Here is a 21,463-nt window from a genome sequence, read left to right as displayed (position 1 = left end):
AACCAAGTTTCGGAATTCCAGTGGAGATGTCCTCGTGAAAGCCAGATTTCTTAAATCAAAGTTCAAGAAGAGAAGAATAAAGTGAAAACCCTCTTTCAACTTCCTAAAACCTGAAATGGAAACAATATAGTTACCAATTATTTCCAAAAACCATCCATAATTTTTGAAACCTTAAGTATATAGAATGAGATATATATATATATATATATGTATATACTTACCTGCTTTGCACTTGCAGATCTGAAGGGGAGTTGCAGAGGGTTTCCATTGCTCTAGTAGAATTTGACGAATGGCTCGAGGGTTGATTGAGAGCAGCTCGATTAAGTTGAATCTTTGTTGATTCACCAATAAAATTTGTATTTATAGTAGGGTAAACTTTTGGTAAATTGATCTGGGATTCACCTAGATAGGTGAAACCCAGATAGATCTAAATTTACATAGTAATGGTGAATCAGGCGGTGATGTTGAATCTGAACCGAAGCTGCATTAATTTGAACCAAACAGTTTTTAAAATTAAGATTCACTTTTCCACTGATACACCATTGCTTGGTTTAGTGAACCAAACTTGTCCTAAAGCTTCTCTATAAATAAGGGGTGCGGATGAAGGCAGAAACAAGTAAATAAATAGATAGCAAGAAACAAGTAAAGGACTATCATTTGTTCTACCAATTCAGTAAGACATTTTTCAGTCAATCCTTGTTACAGTAGGAATTATAATCTTAGAATTCTACATAAAGGACTGCACACACATCAGTTTCTTATTGCATGAATCGAAATTTGAAGCTAATAAGTGTCATCCAATTGGTTTCTGTTGGGAGTGACCCAAAATGCCCTGCCCAGATCCCGGCTCGGGCGAGGGAGCGATGCGCGCTGGCTGGTGTGCAATAAGGAATTAAAGTTGCACCTCCTCTCACAAGGCGTCTTTTGGGGGATTGACAAGCGCTTAATCTCACAGTTTCCTACTACTTTGTGGATTTCTGAAGCCCTTGCTCTGTAGTCTGTTCTAAGTTCTTCTATGGGTTTCTGATATGTAATAACCTGTTACATGATCAGTCATCTTTACCTATTCTAATTTCATTCGACCACTGTTCCTCGCCATAATAATGCAATTATGCATAGGAATTAAGATTTATTTTAGTTCAAATTTGTAATTTTTTTTTAATTCCTGATAGAGTGCTACGTAGAGTAGTAGAGTATTATTCAGTTTAAGTCCCAGATAGAGTTAAACTCTATTTAGTTTCAAAATAGAAATAGGATTTTTTTTTTTTCCTTTTAAAAGGGCATGTACTCTCATCGATGGAAGATAGAGTAGATTTTGGAAAAATTGATTGAAGTTTGTTTAATGGTGCTGCCAAGAGCTGTGGTGCGCAGATTTGTTCTTTCTCCCCAGTTCTCTCTCATCTCACCTTCTTTGATTTCCTCTTCTCCCCTGCTCTGTTCTAACGTGATTTACAGCACCAAACATTGGCTTCATTCTCTACTGACACTCTTCAGATCAGTTTGAGATTTTAAGGGGTCTTTCCTGTGATAGAAATGACACACCCTACAGAGATTCAAATCGATATTTGGTCTTTGCTGGGAGTTTTAACCAGAACTTCAAATCTGGTTTGTACTTGCCGCTAAACCTTGTTGCAGCCCTTTTGTTGGACCTTGAAGTTGTTGGAAAACTTCTGTTGTTTGGTGGCTTTCATAGGGTTGGCAGATATCAACCTGGTCCAAGAGCTTCGGGTCCACTCGAGCACACATGGAGGAGTTCTCTCCTTCGAACTGCTGCTGTTTCCTCCCATAGTTGCATCTGAAGGTTGAAGACAACCAGAAATAGATCGTGGGTTGTTTAAACCCTTATTTCTGTTTTTTTTTTCCATAGGTACCCTTCTCCTTCTTTAGTAATTATATCTTGTCCTTTACTTTAACTTCATTCCAATTCTATCCTTACCCTATAATTCAAATCCCATTTGCGATTTAATTCTTGTTACTACAAAATAGTCTTTTAAGTTCTGTTTAATTACATCCCTGCCACTCCCCCTTGACAACTTCAGTTTATTACAAAATTGCCATTGTTTCCTTGTAACTTGGGTAATTGGTACCTGGGTGGGCTCATAGGCAATCCAATACGGGTTAACTCGATCGGGATTGCATTACATAAGTTCTAGCCTGTTGCTTTCTTTAAACCCAAAGTCCACTAATGGGATTAAGAAGGACCGATTCAAATTTTGGAGCAGTGGTTTCTACTTTTATGAGTGGCAGTTCTATGTGAGAGTGCTCCTAATTATGGAATTACATGCTAGAGTAATACCTCTTGCAGTGATGCTGACACTAAGCTTTGATTAAAAAAGGTATTTTAGCTTTTAATATGTCTTTGATGGTCTGTTTATTGGTTGTAAAAAACCAAGGTTAAAAATTTCGGATTTGGACCCCTGCTGAAACCAAATTTTTTGGCGAAATGGCCAAAATCCCACTGAAATTTTGTCTCATTTGGTGTAATTACAGAAATGGCCATTTCAGTGCCCAAAAGGTGGAATTTTGCCCTGAAACTTCAGGGAGGACCTATTAAGCATGATTGCACATGTTTGGATAATTAGATTAGGGGGAAAAAAACCCAAACTGGTAGTTTGGCTTCAGACCTTAGGTTTCTAGTGTACAGCGTAGCCTTTGGATACTTTTCATTTTATAACATATTCTACATATAATTTAGTTCTAGAATACAGTACATTCAATAAAAACAATTGAAATATGCATTAGGAATGAAGAACCAAAAAATTGGAAAACATTCCACAATTAACAAAATGTGAAATCATTTAACATTGCACCATTGTCAAAAGGTGTAATCATAGATCGGCTAACACAGTGAGGTTTGTTAAATGGTTCAAGCAAGTCAACACTGTCTAACATATATTAAATTGAGCCCTAACCAATAAATGTTGACCCTACATACACCAAAACATTTTGATTTCCATTGAAATTTCGAACTGTGAAACTTCCTTTTGGATTAAGAAATATCATATTTTAGATGTGAAGGTGACTTTACGACATCATTGCAAGGTTAGGGAAGTCATAGTGATGGTGTTGGGATACTGTGGTAAGGGTATAATGGGAAGGAGTATGTAATAGTGTCAAATGGGATTATATGTTAGAATGTAAGGGTACACTTGTAATTTGGTTTTTAGTATCAATAACCTAGATTGGAGAGATATTGATCACTTTCTAACTCATTCTTCCATACTTCTTTCTCCTTCGTTTCTTTCTCTTCCTCTTCTTCTTTTTCTCTCATTTTCCTTGCTCAATTTGCCACTAAAATTGGTATCAGAGCAAGGAACAGGTTTGAGAGTCGAGTTACGAAGATAATCCTGTTGACCCTTTATCACCTTGGAACTCTAGAGTAATAAAGGGTCCAGGGAAGAGACCACCATGTGAGCAAGTGATTCATGACTCAAAGATTGTAATAAGAAGAGTTATTGTGACATTTTGAAGTGCTGAGTTCAAATCACGAAGAACAGAGCCAGAACAGCTTTACCGCCAACCTTGGAAACAAGTTCCTCCTTCTCTCTTACCTGATCTCAGTTGGAGATGGTACCTCGACCATTTGAGTCGCCCTAGAGTCCCATGTCAAGGACTTTTGCTCTTAGATGGTGATATCAAACCTATTTGTCGCAACTCAAATTTCTGTGAGATGTTTTGTTGCCAAACTTGTAGATATTCTGCTGTTCTCTTGATCTAAGCAGTTTATCGTGATTATTTGCTGAACCATGATATGCGAAGATTGAAGGATGTATTAGATTCTGTTTCCACCTTGAAGTGCTTGCTTGGTCAGAAATTTTCTATGTTCGTGGTATGCTTTGTCAATTGAAACTAAGTATTCTGTTGTTCGGAAGAAGATTGGGTAGAGTGTGAATGCTCCACCTGGTTAGGGTATCCAACCAGCTCCCCATTTGTATTTGTGAACCATTTCTGAGCCTCTGAGATCAGTGAACCAATGGATTCTTCAACTGGTGGTACAAGTGACCAATGCACTAAATTTCTTCGAAATTTATCTGTTTCGCTGGCTGTTGAAACGAAACAGTCTGTGATACATAAAAATGTCAAGATTTCGGTCTGTTATATCGTTTTTGCCGATATTTTGGTCAAAACTGTTCAAACCCCATATTATAAATCCCACATTTCGCATTGTGCACTTCGTTTAGTTTCGACTCAAAACTTTGGAAAATACAGCTTGTGCTTTCTCGGCCAAAGCATATCCAGACAAGGTTGGAATAGTTGTCAAGGCGCCTAGGCGAACCAAGGCGATTGAGGGGAAAAAAAAAACCAAGGCAACACCAACAAGGCAACATCAGAAAACAAGACGAGAGAAAGGTGCCTAGACGCCTAGGCGTCGCCTTGACAACTATGATGCAATATGATATAATTATGCTAGTAATGACCTAATATGAGAAAACTGACATATAATAGACAAAGCATAGGATATAACATAAGCATATTCATCAAAAAACAAAACAATAAACATAAACAAACATAAATGCGTGAAGTATCAACAAGGCGTGCTGTCACCTTGGACCCAAGAAAGAGCCTGGACGCCTAGGCACGCCTAGACAACAATGTATCAAAGAACTTGTAGGAAAGTTAATTTACCTTTCTCTTACTCGTCCAGATATTGCGTATACTGTTGGAGTGGTTAGCCAGTTTATGCATGGTCCTAGAACTTGTCATATGGAAGCTATATATATCGTATTCTCAAGTACCTGAAATCCAGCCCAAAAAAGGGATTGTTGTACATGAAGCATAATCACCTGAGAGTTGAAGCTTATACTAATGCTGGTTGGGATGGTTTTGTGACTGATAGGAGGTCTACATTAGGTTACTCCACCTTTGTAGGTGAGAACATGGTTACAAGGAGAAGCAAGAAACAATATGTTGTTGCAAGATCAAGTGCAGAAGTAGAATTAAGAGCCATGACACACACAGTCTGTAAATTTCTATTGTTGAACGAGTCAGTTCAAGAGTTGGGATTGAAATTAATAGTTCCATGAGACTGTATTGTGACAACATGGCTGCCATCAGTATTGCCCACTATCCTGTGCAACATGATCACACAAAACATGTTGAGGTGGATTGTCATGAGAAGATCAATTCCCAATGTATCTGCACACCTTTTGTGAAAACAGGAGATCAGTTGACTGATATGTTAACCAAAGGGATCAATGCTCCACAGTTTCATACCCTCTTAAGCAAGCTGGGCATGTATGATATCTACTCCCAGGCTTGAGGGAAGTGTTGGAATACTGTTGTAAGAGTATAGTGGGAAATAGTATATAATAGTGTCATATGGCATTATATCTCAGAATGTAAGGGCATTCTTTTAATTTGGTTTTTAAGTATCAATAACATAGAGTGGAGAGGTGTTGATCACTCTCCTATTCGTTTTCCCCTACTTCTTCTCCTCCTCTCTTTTTACTTCCTGGGTTCAGCCTACAATGAACTGGTGGCAAGGTGGAATAGTTCTGGACATCATCTGGATTTTCTACGCTGAAAGACATGGGAGAAAGCAATCTTTACCTTGAAAGGTTTGTTCTCCAACAACCGTTCAGTAATTAGTCCATCTTTATTGTAAATTTATATCCAGATTTTCGGAAAGAATATTGTTAACTAAGATAGCAGTTGAGGTTGTGATTGACCTATCTTGTCAGGACCACCAGCATAGAACACATAAAAGACTATAATGTGAAGGCATGTGGGCACAAATGATTCCTGAAAACTTTCTAACTAATTATGATACGTAACAAATGTAGATTAGTAGACAGCTATCTTTTCTCATTACATTTACCTCACCAATGTAATATTTCTTGTATACTTTCCCCTACTCATCACCAAGGTTGACTTTTGTCTTAGGCTGTTTTGATTTGTTATGATTTGTTTTTGAATGTCAAAATTAGGTTTGGCATGTTCTTTTTTATTTATACTTTTTGGTTTTTAATTGATGGCAAGGAGAATATTTTATTCAATAATGTAAAAAAATACGGTACATTAGGAGGGATCATTCCCAATTACAGTAGTTTGTTCTATGCACAATAGGTATCATTCTTACAAAAGATGCAAATTTGTACTTTATTCATTCTCCTTTTGTTCTTTCTCATTTCCAATGCTATTTCAAAAACCGAGTTGACAGTCTTGCGTTTGCTTGGTACTGTTTTTTAAGTTGCCACATCTGTTTTAAAGTTGAAATATTTGATGCTTTCATGTCTTTACTTTTCTCCGCTTCATATTATATTTTGAAGTTTGTTCCTATGAGTTTCCATATGAAAATTTGCATGGTGTAAAATGTGAGTGCTATCTTGATCTTGATTCATTTCAGATGTGCTTGAGGGGGAAATATTTCTTCAAAACTTGCCCAGCATTATCACTGCTCATGCTTTAGGTATGTATTGCTGCATGATGTTTGTTCTTCTACTGGAGTCCCATATTGTTCCCTATGTATTGCCCTCATCCAGAATTTCTTGGAACAGTTTCTGGAGAATGTTCCTTGGTTTTGCTACTCACCTTTATGCAGGTGTTTTCCCCTGCTTTTTTGCTCTCAAATTTGGAGAAAATCAATATATTGGTGTGAAATTTAGAAAGGAGCTAATTAAAATAATTAAATAGAAGTGTGAATGCCTTTGCGGGATATAAATCCATTTTGTATCTGGTTACCTGATCCATCCTTGTCCAATGAAGTTGGATTTAGGACAGTTTTGTTCCCAGAGAGGTCAGCCAGCTCTTGACTGTAGGAATAATTGTTAACTGAGTTATGCTTAAGACTCTTGTTCAAGTGCTTCAACTGCAATATCTATCAATCTGTATTTATTACTCTGTGTGGGTGTCTGTCTGTTTTGATGATGATTTCTTTTTCCGTTTTGTACATTAGTCTAAAAGTAAATTAATTAATATTTAAGATACAAATGCTAAGAAGTATCCTCTCATCGTTAACTTGGAAAGGCCTAGAACAACCAAGTGCCTATCATCTTTTTCATTTTGAACTCTTAGCGACACCTTTGGAAACTCTAACACTATCTCTAGGTCTAAGACAACTTGACATAGTGATGAGGGCATTTTTCCAACACAATCTGGTCAAACCCTCAAGGTATACCAAAGAAGGAGAAGACCACACCAGCAGGAATGACATATCAGCACTGCCACATCAGCATCTTATGCCACATCAACATCTTGCCATGTCAGCACTTTATGCCACATCAGCATCATTAGTAGAATAGTCTTTAATTCTATTTTATTTTTATATAGACATGTGTTGTTAAGTTTATTTTAAATTTTAAATTAAAACTGGGTTTTTTTTTGTTGGAAGTTACAATCTAGGTCAGTTGTAACTTTCGCCTTCCCCTTCACGAATTTGGGTCTACTATCCAAATCTGGATAGCAGCCTTGTTTCCCTCCCCCACACATGTAACCACCTTCCCCCCCCCCCCCCTTTGTTTAAATATGTAATAGATTGCCTGAATTGTGGTAGGGAATTGAAAATAAAAAGTGCAGAAATATTTGGAATCTTCTTCTTTCTTTGAGTAAGTCTCTATCTCTCTCTTTCCTTCTTCTTTCTCTTCTTCTTCCTCTTCTTCTGTCTTGGTATCATCTTCCATCCTTTCCATTAATTCTTCTTTCTCATATCCTCAATACAATGTTTAAATCACATGCCTTGCAATCCCTATCCATGTTTCCTGTTTTGCTACTGTTATAGTGTAACAAGTCATGCCAATATGCAAAAAAAAAAGAAATCTGTTAACAGTCTGATTAAATTAAAGTAATCTACATTCAATTTAACACTGTTTTCGCATACTAGTTGGTGGATTAGTACTTGTTAACGCACGTATTTTTTTTTAAGAACTTTGAAAGTTCCTGCATAGATCTTACATGAGGCTGTTTATTACTAACACCAAATTCATGTTGCCTAATTGTGGACTAATCCATAAAGACTCAGTGCTGGTTTGCCTGTCCTCAGAAATTAGAGCCTTTCTTTTAGTTTCACGTTTGTATGGGTTTGGGCCCAGTGGTAGTTGAGAGACATGATTTTCGGGTTGGGGTAAGGTGGCACGTCCCCCCCTTGTATTCTTTTTCACATTGATTTGATTTTAATAAAACTCTAGGGGCTGGCCTAGGTCCCAGATAATATCCGGGTTAAAAAAAAAAAAAATTTCCTGTCTGAATCAGTGAATCTTGGACTTGGAGACTTGGAGACTTGGAGTATGATGCCTAGTTGGCTAGTTGCATTTAAAGATACCAATGGCTAATCGTTTGTTTGTTAAGAGTAATAAAATTCCCCTCGCTGTGCGTATTGGTGCTCCCCTAATTCTTTGAATATAGTCATTGCTTATTTAGTTTATTTCTTTGAACTTCCAGAGTAAAGGCTTTTAGCACTTTTTTACCTTCTGATTTTTAATAATGTATTGTTTGGTCTGTTTAATTTTTTACTTGGTCCTAATTTCATTCTTTATTTGTAGATCCTCAATCAGGAGAGCGTATATTGGACATGTGTGCTGCTCCTGGAGGGAAAACAACTGCAATTGCTATCCTTATGAAGGATGAAGGAGAGGTTGTTGCAGTTGATAGATCTCACAATAAGGTGCACATCATAACGGAAACTTGATCATGAAATTCTCATTTATTAATTATTTGCTTCAGTTTCCTAGATTCCTTGCCATGTCAGATGAATCAAATATCTGATCATCTGAATTAGGTAAAGGACATGTTTGGATGTTCAAGGGCAGGTTTTTGATAAATTAAACCATGTCTCTACATTAATGGATGCAACTGTGCAAACCTTTAATAGTAGGGTTCCTACCTGAAATCTCACTTGCATCCTTATAGCTAGTGACCAAACTTTCCTAAATAACAAAATACTAGTCCTGGACATGCTAAAGTCCAGATTTAGGGAATCCAATATCAAAAATAAAAAATTAAATCCTTTGACTGGTTAACATATAAAAACAAGATAAACATATTCTTTCAAATTCCAAAAGCCTGGTCCCACTTGCAGAAGTAACAAATAACCTTTGGGTTTCAAGGTCTTCAATTATCTCTTCTAATCCTTCAAAAATGCATGCAGGTACTGCACTTTACTGGTATGACCTTTGTGCATTATTCTTCCACATTCTAACCCTTGTGTAATGACGTGTTCTTCCACATTCTAAGTTTCTAATCCTTGTGTAATGACGTTTGTACTCGAACTCCACAAGAAGTTGATGCATGTTTGGAGACTGAGACCTTAATGCCCTTGGATTACACTGGTACAAGGACCTCAATTATTTCCATTCTTCTGACTCGAAATCTTCTAATTTCTTCATCAGTTCACTAGGAGAAGCAGGGATTGAATAGTCAGTTATTTATGCATTACATGCTACCAATTTCAACCATAACCATCACCGTTCAACAAATGAGAGAAAAGGGCACTGAATCCTTATTGTAGGGATCATAGTTGTCAAGGCGTTGCCTAGGCGTCAAGGCTCTTTCTTGGGTCCAAGGCGACAACGTGCTTTGTTGACACTTCACAAGTTTACGTTGATTGATGTTTATTGCTTTGTTTTTCGTTGAATATGCTTATATTATTGTTTATTGTATGTTGAATCTCTCATATTTGGTCATTACCAGCATAATTATATCATATTACATTGGAATGACGTCTATATTGCATATAAGCATAATTATATAAATTATCATTGCTATTGCATGCCTAGGGCACCTAGGCAATGCTGAGGCAGGTGTCTTGTCGCCTAGGCACCCCTCCAACGCATTGGGTCGCCTTGACAATTATGGTAGGGACTAGGGAAGAGATTATTGGAGAATAATTAGTGCCACTAGAAAATCGGATTTTATTGTTAGTTTAATTTGTACAAGTAGAACATGAATGGAAAGCATTGTACCATCCAATTTTTACCCTTTTTTTTTTTTTGGATAAAAAAAGTTTCAATGAAAATTATTTTGGTTTGTTTCATAGATGAATCACCACCATGTGACTGAAAGAGGGAGGGCAGTGGTGGGAGATGCAGAGAAGACAAGGTCTTCTAATAGGCACACTAAGTTATCTATTGTTTTTGTCAATTTGTTATGTTTTAGGCTTCCCCCCCCCCCCCCCTCTTATTCCTTTCTTCCTTGTTGGAAAAAGGTGAGGCTAAACATTTACCTTTTAAAAGTTAAAAGGAGAACTTCTGGCTCATATTTTTTGAGCTGATGAATATCACAGCAGCAAACTATAAAGAACTGGTCATTTTGGTCCAGGAAATAGGCTTAAGGTCAACAAAACTACAAAAGTACGTGCTATGTGATGCAGATCCAAGCATCCACAAGCTGAAGAAGCTGCCCTAATCATAGGGCCATAGTTAGGAGCCGTAGTTTATTTCCATACTTAGTTTATTTCAGTCTTAGTTATTTCCCATACTTAATTTTTTTTTTAGTTTAATTGTAAACTTAAATTGAACCGGTTCAGACCATGGTTCAATTTAAGTGATTAATTCCTATTGGCTATTAGGTGCTTATTTCCCATTGGTAGTTTAGGAATCTTTTAAGTTTTATCTTTTAAATTAAGTTTCCCACCCCCTCCATGATTTTAGAAGGGGAGTGATTTAGACTTGTAATAGGATTTGGGCCTTAGGCCTCTTATTAATAATAAATCGTGGGAGGCTCTCCCACACAATAGTCAGATTTAAAAATTAAAAAAAACTCTTTTGTTTGCTGCTGCCATTGGCCCATTGCTGCTGCTGTTTAGCTCTATGTGAGTGTGCCTTGTGAGTAATATCAAGGTAAAGGGATTGGTGGACTCTGATCGACTCCTTGCATCTTGTAGATCGGGAGGTCTTACTTCTAGTTCGTCGAAGCTGCTGCCATTGAAGGACCTGCATATTCCAGTAAGTGCTTTACTGTTTTAGTACTAAACCTTCTTCTTCTAATCCTCTAAACCTAGTCCATCAATTCCCAATCTCATCCCCTCCATTAATTCCAATCGATCCATTCAAACCCTAACCTCCATGATTCTGCCCAGCCCAATTCCACCCCCAAGCTCATTCAAACTTTAACCACGGCCCCCTCTCACCCTCCTCTACACTTGACCTAACTTGCAGCCCCATTCCATCATTTAAACCCTAATCCCCCTCACCTCCCTAGAACAATCCAACCATCAGAATTCTCTCAAACTTCAGCCGAACCACCTTACTACTGCCCCTAGTACTCGACCTTAAGCTCTCAGCCAAACTCCAACTCTAAACCTTAAAACTCACCACTCTCCTCTTTCTCAAAACCCGAAACCCTAACCCTAATTTTCTGAATTTCAATTCCTCACTCAAACCTTATCAATCCTACATCATTAGACTCCTAAAAACCTGCCTAGTTTATTCGAATAAGATTCAACCCTTTTACCCTAAACCTAACCCTAATTCTGCCCTAATTCCCCTATTTTGCCCCCATTGGCCAGCTATTTAGGAAGGTCCTGGTTATTGGCTCCTAGTAGACCTATCCTCTATCTAGGACTACATTACTATGTGTTTTAGAAGGCAAGATAGAATTTATTATGTGTGCCATTTTCTTCCTTTTGATCTCTATAAAGAAAGATCCGCTTCCATTTCAAAGGTTATTATGTGAGATGAAGCTAGTTAATGTGAAATTCAAATGCATAAACCTTTTTTTCTCTGGTTTCTTTTGTTGTATTTGCTTTTTCTTATAGATTATGATATTTTTTTTGTTGCATTTTTCTTTTTCTTAAAGGTTTGATCTACTTCTATTCATCTTCTTGGGTGATGGATATTCTTTTTTTTTTGGATGAATTAGGTGATGGATATTCAGAAGTTGGCTGCTGAGATGGGGTTGACTTGCATAACTACGTATAAGCTTGATGCCCTTAAAGCAGTTTCTTGTACAAACCAGTCAGTTGATTTTGCCACTCAAAATTGTAATGAAGAAAAACAAAAGGCAGATGTTGCAAGTTTAAGTTCACTTGAATATCCAATGGAAGATGTACCATCAGTTACTCTGGAAGGTGTCAATGGTTGTTTGACTCATGAGGAAAATGGTATGTAAAGCCTCTGATGCAATCTCTTTGTTATTGATGCTATCATTTTTTCCGGATAAGGGGGAAGCCTAGAAGCTATACACTAAAACCATGCTTTAGTGTTCCAAAAATGTAACAAAAATTCTGATTTTTCTTTTGAGCCACCACAATACACTAAAAAGTAAAAACCATTAGCATCAACATACATACTGTTGAGAAATGCTATCAAATATGTTTTACACCCCAATAATTCTTAGATTAGTTGAATGACTTAGGCACGGACTTAGTTTTCAGGTATTGAGTCAGTGAAATAGTCATTGGTAACCATTCAAGTTTGTTTGTGTTCTTACAAATTACTGTAAGGGGCAGAAATCATGATTCTGTACTTATCAGGGCTGGTTGACTATGTCACCTGCTTCATATTCAGATGTAGTGTTGTTCTGAAATCTAATTATTTCTGAACTTATAGAGGGGTTCTGATCAAGCTTATTACTTCTTATTGACTATGTTTCATTCCTAGAAGGGTTTTATGATAATTAACTCAACATTTCAGCTACCAATAAAAAAACAAATCAAGGAATTTACCATAGCAAAGCTGACATCAGGAAGAATGCTCGTAGACTGAGAAATGGACTTGGGAGAAGTCATTGCAAGGGTGATAGGGTTGACAATTCAAAAGGCTTCCCTCCTAATAGTTTTGATCGGATCCTTCTTGATGCTCCCTGTTCCGCCCTTGGTTTAAGGCCTCGACTATTTGCTGGTCAGGTGAGACTTACTGACAAATTTTCATCACCTTTGTTTTCTCATTATATTCAGTGTTCTTCATGATTGGGTTCAAATAGATGCTTTGAGTTTTATACTACTGAAACTTCAAGAGAAAAAGATGGAGTGTATACTATTCACTAAAGAGGGGTAATGGCCCAAGATTCAAGTTTGCAATAGATGATGCTCCTCACAGAAAGGGCTCATGTGATGTGGTACCCAAAAAGAAAACTATGCTAGCACACACTGTGTGTTAGCAGCCATTAGGTCTTAATGCTTGAGTGATTAATGAGATCACCAAGCTCCTTATTTTTAAAAAAAGAGGAGAGAACAAAAATTACAATAATGCCCCCCTCATAACCGACTCTAATTAATGAGTCGGCTATGGGGGAAAAAAACCCCAAACTGCCCTTGCGGTTACATAACTCAACAGTATATGTATATAGAAAACCTGGTACAATAGTGTAAACGAATGTTGACTATTTTTGGACTGTAAAAAACAGATTAAATCACAGGTGTGCTTCTCCTTAAGTTCATGACCATATTTGTATAGAACAGCTGGGGAGAAAGGCATTATTAAGGCCCAGATGAAGCTGTGATTGCGAGGCTTGACAAAATGAGCAGGTTTAGAGTCCAGTAAGACAGGTTAAAGTCTAGTTGATTGCCTTGTGTTATGGATCGAAATTTTTTCTTTTTCAGTGAATATCCAATAATCCAAAAAAAAAAAAAAAAAAAAGAGTTGATGTATGGGCTATAATAAGTTTCTTTATTTTCATTTGTTTGGTTTGGTTGGGCAGAACTACGATTTGATTTTATTCCAAAAGTATCATTATGATATATCATTTGGGTTGTGCTCATGATGATTCCAAGTGTTTACTTATTAAGTGGTTTGGTTTTTAGTTGTTAATTGTGTTTCCTAGTAAATGAACTACCAATGCATGAAGAATGGCAGCCTGGCATCACTGTTCATTGGCCTTCTTTTTAATCCTTTTCATCATTTGCCTTAGTTTTTCTGTACCTCAACTTATCCCTTATTCGATGTCGGCTGTCCACTACTATTCTGAACCTGGAACTTGTCCGTTTTGAAACCTAACTTAAGCATTTCAAACCTGGAATATTAACTTTTCTCTTGTTTCTGAATGCCCATTGATTTCTAATCTCAATTCAATCATCCCAACCCTAAATTTTCGGTTTCCTTCAAAAGGGCATACTCACTGAACGAGGTCCTGCCACTGTGGGTTCTGGGGAGGGTCATATGTACGCAGCCTTATGCCCTAAATTCTCTGTCCTTCAATTTAATTTATTATGTCTGGTGACTTTTTGTGTAGTTCAGTCTTCCTACTGCCTAAGCATACATTCTATGGGATGTGGTTGATATGGCTATCTCAGTCTTGTTCTGCAGTCATAAAAAATTCCAGTGAAATGGGCTTTGGTGCTCATATGAATGTGGTCGCTGAACTTGCGGAGCCTGCATTCCTCACCTATCAGTGTGGGTCTTTGCCACGCCTGATCCCCTGAAAAGAACCTATCAAGATTGCCTTTGTTAAAGATTACTTCCATGAGGGGGAGTAATGTAGGACAAATCTAGGTTAGATTAAGTCCCAAATAACTCAGGAATACTAAGCAGTCAGCTTAAAAACAACCCCCAACAGCAGGGTGACCAGGAGCCGAAATTCAGAAATAAGGCCTAGGTTAATTAACCAAGTTAAGCCACTCAATGGGGATAATATCAGAATCGAGTGAGTCTTAGGATAACCAGCAAGTGCTCCAAAGGGAATTGAAATCGGGTGGCTAGATCACAAGTTATCAGCAGGAACCCAAATTAGAAAGTGACAGGAACTTATCTGTAGAAGTCAATCCAGCCAGTAGAAGAGACCCAAATTCAGATCGAGTAGTGCTTGTACGGAGAGTTATCTCTGCAGAAAATCCCAGTCTGTTCTGATGGTGTGATTGTGAGATCCAGAGGTTGATCCCAAAATAGTAGGTTAATGGTGCAGGCTAAATTCAGCCAGTGGAATGGAGTGAAGGGGGATCGAGTGGGTGAAAGGTGAGATGGAATGGTGGTAAAAAACCCAACAGGGTTTGGTGGAGGGGTACGGAGTTATCACAGCAGAGCCGCAGGGCATTCAAAGTCTCCCTTCGAGTTGATGCAGTAGAACAGGGCTGATCTCGATTGAGGCTTGATTCTGATTTTTCAGAGGTCTTCACAGCACTTGCAGCAGTCTCAGGGAAGCAGCAGGTTAAGGGAATCGAGCAAGGTAGGGAGAGAAGGGAAAAGAAGATAGAAGAAGAAGAAAGTGGGGGTAAGGGATGGCCTTCTCAGCCTGGGTCTCTCACCCACAGCTGTCTCAGCTGTTGAACATAGGAGGAAACTCCCATAACCGATGGCTAATATGGCCTGAGATTCTTTTTTCTAAAACTTAACTTTTCATTAAGAGATGATGCCTATTAATAGCTTAGGCAAGCTTACAATGAAATAAAAACTTAGTAAATAGCAACTACTAAATTCTAACGAAATTGAAGTTACTAAAATAGAAAATACTTGGCTTTATAAATCAGCCACAAATTAGAAGCTAACACAAATTAGAAACTACTAAGTGCACTCAAATCCAGTTGACTAGTCAAAGGACGATCTAACAAAAATCGTGGAGCTTCTTCTTTCAAGGCTGTGGAGCATCTTTGACTGGTCAAGGAGGGTACTTAGCACCATCGTGGGGTGTATTAACCCCTGCCTTTTCTGGCTCGAGTTGGCCCTGCTGGGCTGGCTCGAGCTGGTCCACTCCTGGCCCAACTAGGGGCCTGGTTCTTTGCCTTTTATGTTGGCCAGATTCTACATGAGGGAGTGTCCCTGTTGAGTAGTAATCGTTGGGTTATATTGAGTGGTAGTTGAGTTGTTATTGTATTTACTTTCATTGTAATTAGATTTTGGCTTTTAGTAGGTTTCCTACTATGAGTTAATTACTTGCATAAGATATAAGTGATGGGGTTAGACCACGATAGTATTATTCTGAATTCTATCGTGTCCTAGGATTCTCTCCCCTTTTCTCCATGTTCTCTGGCCTTCTTCACAGGTCGTGGTTGTTAAGATCAAGTTTTGTCACATGGTATCAAAGCGATGAAGAAGGGGAATATATATATATATATATAAAATAATCTCCAACTACAGGTTAGTTCCTACCACAACCCTCCTCTCCTTACTCTATTCCTTATTTTCTTCCTCCTTCGTTTTCATCTGTTCCCTGTGATTTTCTTACTGCTCCTTTACTTTACAGTGACTTGTGCTACTGTTCATCTAAACAAAATCAGCTATGGTCTCAACACCCTTTGAGTTTTTTCACCTTCAAAGGTTCCCGCTTTGAGTTATTGACATGAACTCAAGTCTGGTTCTGTAGTTTCTGTCTGTTTTGATTTTAGTAAATTTTTATTATTTCTGGTTGTTTGTTTTGGGTTGTAGTCAGTTAGGTTTCAAAGAATTGTGAGCTGGCACCTTCTAAAATTTCAAATCCAATGGTGTTCATACGAGAGAGTTGTCTCAATTGAAGTATCTGCAGGTTCTACCGCCCCTTGCTGTGAGTTGTCACATGATTGAAGAAGATGGGTTATGGATCTCTCGTCTTGCTTCTTTTCCTCCCGAGAATTTGTGTCTTTATTGCTCATCCAAGGGCGTCTTATACTCTTGAATATCAGCCCTTCAAGCTCCTCTATTGTAAGAAATTCAAATTGTTTCAGGTCTGAGACTGCAAACTTCTCCTGGTAGCAATAACAGAGCTTGGGTTGTGTTCCTTCCTCTCTGATTGAACTATTTCTTGTGTGGACTAGTAGAACTCCTCAATCTCGACCCCTCCCTGCAATTTGTGGTCTGTTGGAGTTTTCCCATGAGAGAGATACCATCACACATCTTCCTTCTGTTCCTACCCTGTTTTCTTGGTCAAAGGTTGAAGACAATCTTCATGGTGGGTTGGTCTAAACCCTTTCCCCTTTCTTCATTTATTCCTTAGTTTGACCTTATTTTATTTTCCTTCTTAGTTTGTCGTCTATTTTTATATCTTAATTTCCATTCTGTCCCTCCCTACTCTTATGTCTCACTAGTCCTTCAAGACTATGTTATATTTTACTAAATTGCCACCCCTAGTGTAACCTTCAGCATATTTACTGAATTGCCATTATTTCTCATATTAGAGTTATTTAATCCTTGAGTGAGCCCATAACTGATCCCAAGGCAAGGTTTCGAACAAGGATTGGCTGGATTGCATCAATTGTAGGTAATCAGTCACCAGATGTTGCCCTGGACTCTTTATCTACTTTGATCTGATCCGTTGTTGCTATTGATGCTATTGCGTCTGCTCTTGATGGGATTTACTGTTATTTTGTGATGCTGGTTAAGCTGCCATATGGTGATGGGTTATCCTATGGTGTTCTCCCTTGCATTATGTGTCCGTGTGTAATGCTACATGTGCAGGGGAGATTGGAGTTATCATATGATATTTGAAGATTACTATTATTATCTGTTCATGTCATTTGCTCTAGTCATTAACAACATATTTTCTTATGAAGATGGTTAGTTGTGGTTTCCAGCAACCTTTGCTGTGTTATGTGGTTCCCAACCACCTTATGTTGTTATCAGTGGTTCTTTGTGAAGATAACTACTTGCCTTTCCTTAAGAAGGGGTTATGATGTTGCTGTTGCTGCTATGATATTTTCTCTTGCGGTTGATATTCTCTACCGCTTATTTTGCTTGTTGCTGTCTGGATTTATTCAACTCGAAGGTTTTTCCTCTACTGCAGTGCTGATCATTGAAGTGCTTATGATTGTATTGTGACTGGAAGGTGGTGTTGCTGACTACTGGCTTTTCTACATATGGTTATCTGCTCAACTTGGGTTTTGCTGGTTATGTTTTTCTTTGTTGTTCCAAGTTGAAGCATAGGATATATATGCTCCAGCTTTAGGGGAAGTGTTAAAGATTACTACCATGAGGGGGTATCCCTGTTGAGTAGTAATTGTTGGGTTATGTTGAGTGTTAGTTGAGTTGCAGTTATAGTTTCCTTTTACTTCTTTACTTTCTTTTAGTTATTTATTTTCATTGTAACTAGACTTGCTTTTAGTAGGTTTCCTTTTTTTTTTTTAAACTTCTAGTAGGTTTCCTTCTAAGAGTCAATTACTTGAATATGATACAAGTGATGGGGCTAGACTAGTATTCTGAATTCTATTGTGGCCTAGGATTCTCTCCCTTTTTTCCATCGTGTTCTCTGGCCTTCTCTTTTCTTTCTTCTTCTTTTTCTTCACAGGTCCTGGTTGTTAAGATCAAGTTTTGTCACAGCCTTAATAAAATCCCCACCAGATCTTGACTCCGCCTAGTTCACGTTTGTCGTCTCATGGCATCCCATTCTTCATCTGCAATTTGCTTAAGTTGTACCTTGTTCTTTAGCACAACCATCAATGCTAAAAAACAGGAGGATTGTATCTTGGTTGATAGGTTTATCTTCCAGATTCCGCAAAACAATATGGCTATTTAGGTAGTGTGGTTGGGTTTTCCATGACTGAGGTACTGAGAGTTTAGTTGGTCAGATTTGAGATCTCTTATTGAATCGTTTTAGAATAATTTTAGGAGCTTGGCTGGGGTTTTTGTTGAACTTCCTGTGACATCCACTGCTGGCATTTCCACATTCCTGTTCCTGCAGCATAGAACAATGTACAAGCAAGCTAAAATTCCATGGAGGCTCCCATGATTCTTAGCCATTGGGACATTTCTCTGTTTTAGATATTGGATTCAAAAGCCTTTGTTTATCAGTGCTCTCTCTCTCTCTCTCTCTCTCTCACACTCACACACACACACACACACACACACACTACACAGGTTATTAATTTTTTCTTTATTTTTTATTACAATCTGTGGGTGTGGGGTAGCGAAGGTGAAAACAGGCTTGGGCATAGTCCATAGTGGTGGGACAGGGGACCATCAATGGAGTAAAGCACATTGGAGATGACAGCTGCTTACCAGCAAAGCCTCTTACCTGATATGTCAGCAGAACGTGGCTGCTGTGGCAACAAAAATGACATTAAGAAGGTAGTGGCGGCGAGATGATGGGGATGTCCTTATAGAATTGCAATGAGAATGTAACTTGGTGGTGACATGAGGAGTAGAGACCATCTGAAGTTGCTGTTGAACATCTGCATTTTGACCAACACAAACTGTCAGTTTCGAAGGCTCCTCTGCTGTTGCTTTTGAGATTGGATAAATTTTGAATGATATCAAAGTCCATCACTTGAATTCCACCATAACTTCTCTGGTCCAAGACGGCAAGATGGGCACTGAAACCTGTCTACCTACGTCCAGCGTAGGGTGGGAAAGTTTTGTATAGTTTGGTAATAATTGACAAAAGAGCATGCATCGGTTGGTTTGAAATAGGTTATTTATTTCCATAACTCCATCCATCATCATGTATAATCTGGTAGTTTTCCCTATTAAAAATCAGAGAGAGATAAAAGGGGTTTTTTTTTTTGGTATTATTAGTTCAAGGGGAAAGTTTTCCTTCACCACCCGGTGAAGGAAAAGGACAGCCATAGCTGTCAATGTCTGCCCCCACCCCCACTACAGTACAGGGTCAAAAATACCCATGCACTGTAGGGGATCCCCTATAGAGGTCATCCGAACCCCTCGGTCAAGGAATTCACCCTTGACTGTGGGTGTGGAAAAATTCGGTCCTTATTTCAAATATTAATATTTATGATTATACTTATTGTTCTACTCATTTGATATTAATTTTAATTTTGCTGGTCTTAGGCACCTGTTTCTTGCATCTGGTTTTATGTTTCCTCTGGAAGTTAAATTAAGATTGATTATTACGTTATGCAGGAAACAATAGTATCTTTAAGAAACCATGGGAGGTATCAAAGAAGGATGTTTGACCAAGCAGTGAAGCTAGTTCGACCAGGTGGAGTCATTGTGTACTCCACGTAAGTATGCATTAGAGGTTGCTTCTTTGTTGTTATTCTTCAGACCATTCCCTGCGTTTAACAAAATCTCATACAAAATGAGTTCAATATGATTGGGAAATTATAATCCTCTCTCACTATAATAAAGTAATGTATTAACAATCATGTTTCCAGGATCAATTTCAGGAGTTGATAAGGATTGCGGGCCTTTATATTTCATGTTTGTCATGTGGTGTTAAGAATCTTTGTTTTCATTTAGTGGCAAGTATAGTTTTCATTAATTGTAGTGGACTTCCCTGATAGCTAATTGATAAATTTATTAAGAACCTCAGGAGGTGATACTCAACTTCTGGGAAGACAGGACAGGTTCACCAAGAATAAAGGTAGGACTAATGGGAAGTATATCTCTATGAACCACCCTTATAAACATAATGAACGAAATTGTATGCCCCCAACACATCCAAGCAACTCATTACAAAAGCATGGAAACACCAAATGGAAAAGCATAAATAGCACACTGCCAAAGGGCATACCCAGTGCACGAGGCTCCCGCCACTGCGGGATCTGTGGAGGGTCATAATGTACGCATCCTTACCCCTGCTTTCGCAGAGATGCACAACCATATATTTAATTATTATATATTAAACATGTAGAATCCATATAGAAAATTTCAATATATAGATAAATATAAAAATATATCAATAATTTATTAAATGTAGAATCAATATTTAATAATTATATATATGTCATTTAATTGTCAGGAATTGATTAATAATTTCTTATTCTCTGAAAATATTCATTAAATATATGAATTAAGTATTTAAATGATACTAATTGGATAATATCAGATTTGAATTCAAATATCCAAATCCTTTTTTTTTTTTTATTTTTGAATGCTTGGAAGTCGGAATCCTTAGCTGATTCAATGAAGATACTTGACTAAAATATCCATTGGATATCAAATCAATCTCAGATAGTGGATGAGACCTGAGGGTACACAATTCAGATTGTGAAATATCCAACACACTGTAGTCACAAAATTAACTAATGTATCAAGAATTGTGAATTTGGTTACTTTTACATCTCTGGCTAGGAAACAGCAGTTATTTTTGTGACTAAATTTTGTGTTGTATATAGTAAACAATTTTGGTTGCATTATTGAACAGTTAAAAGTTTTCCAAGGGACAGTAAGGTTGTCCTTGCTTATTGGCCAAGTATCCAGTTTGAGGCAGAAGGATTATATGGGGTATGGTGGCCCGTGCCATAACTTGGGGTGTTTGGTATCTGGAGAGGAAGGAAGAGAACTTTTGACGGCACAACTTGTTCGATACCAAGGTTATCTGTTGTATTTGATTTGATCGAAGGGTTGGTAAAAGTAGGAATTGGTAAATGTTAATAGATCATCTTTGGATTCTAGTAAACTTTTCAACATTGGGAGAATTAACATCTATTTTCTGTATGCTTGTGTACTTTTTTTCTGGGTATCTTCCTTTAGTCTTGATCTGTAGTTGTTATTTTGGAAGCGAATTAATGTTCACATTTGTATATTGTACTTTTTGAACATTAGAACTGAATTTTTTGTTCCTATAATAAAATATTGGAAAATCCTTGTTTGATAAGGGATAAACTTCAAATATGGTGAAGCTGTATTATATTTCTTGCTTCTGTAATTGTTGTTTAATTATTTTCTCTAATCTCTCTTTTGGTTGTGGTTATGAACTTCAGCGGGAATATGATTACATAATATTTTTGCAA

General features: G+C 37.7%; 1 protein-coding gene across 3 annotated transcripts in view; it reads left to right on the top strand.

Moving 5' to 3' along the window:
• Nucleotides 1-21,463, top strand: part of LOC122650007 (rRNA (cytosine-C(5))-methyltransferase NOP2C) — a 40,819-nt gene that overhangs the window by 10,549 nt on the left and 8,807 nt on the right. For all 3 annotated transcript variants that reach the window (XR_006331358.1, XM_043843296.1, XM_043843295.1), the window contains 5 exons: nucleotides 6,347-6,409; nucleotides 8,478-8,599; nucleotides 11,794-12,034; nucleotides 12,567-12,778; nucleotides 19,629-19,729. Coding sequence is in view for 2 of the 3 variants with exons in the window: in XM_043843296.1 (XP_043699231.1) it covers nucleotides 6,347-6,409; nucleotides 8,478-8,599; nucleotides 11,794-12,034; nucleotides 12,567-12,778; nucleotides 19,629-19,729 (739 nt within the window). In the remaining variant the exon portion in view is untranslated. The remainder of the gene's footprint in view (nucleotides 1-6,346; nucleotides 6,410-8,477; nucleotides 8,600-11,793; nucleotides 12,035-12,566; nucleotides 12,779-19,628; nucleotides 19,730-21,463) is intronic.

Source organism: Telopea speciosissima, chromosome 2 (assembly GCF_018873765.1).
Source record: "Telopea speciosissima isolate NSW1024214 ecotype Mountain lineage chromosome 2, Tspe_v1, whole genome shotgun sequence".
NCBI classification, from domain to species: domain Eukaryota; kingdom Viridiplantae; phylum Streptophyta; class Magnoliopsida; order Proteales; family Proteaceae; genus Telopea; species Telopea speciosissima.
This window is presented reverse-complemented; position numbering and strand designations above follow the sequence as displayed.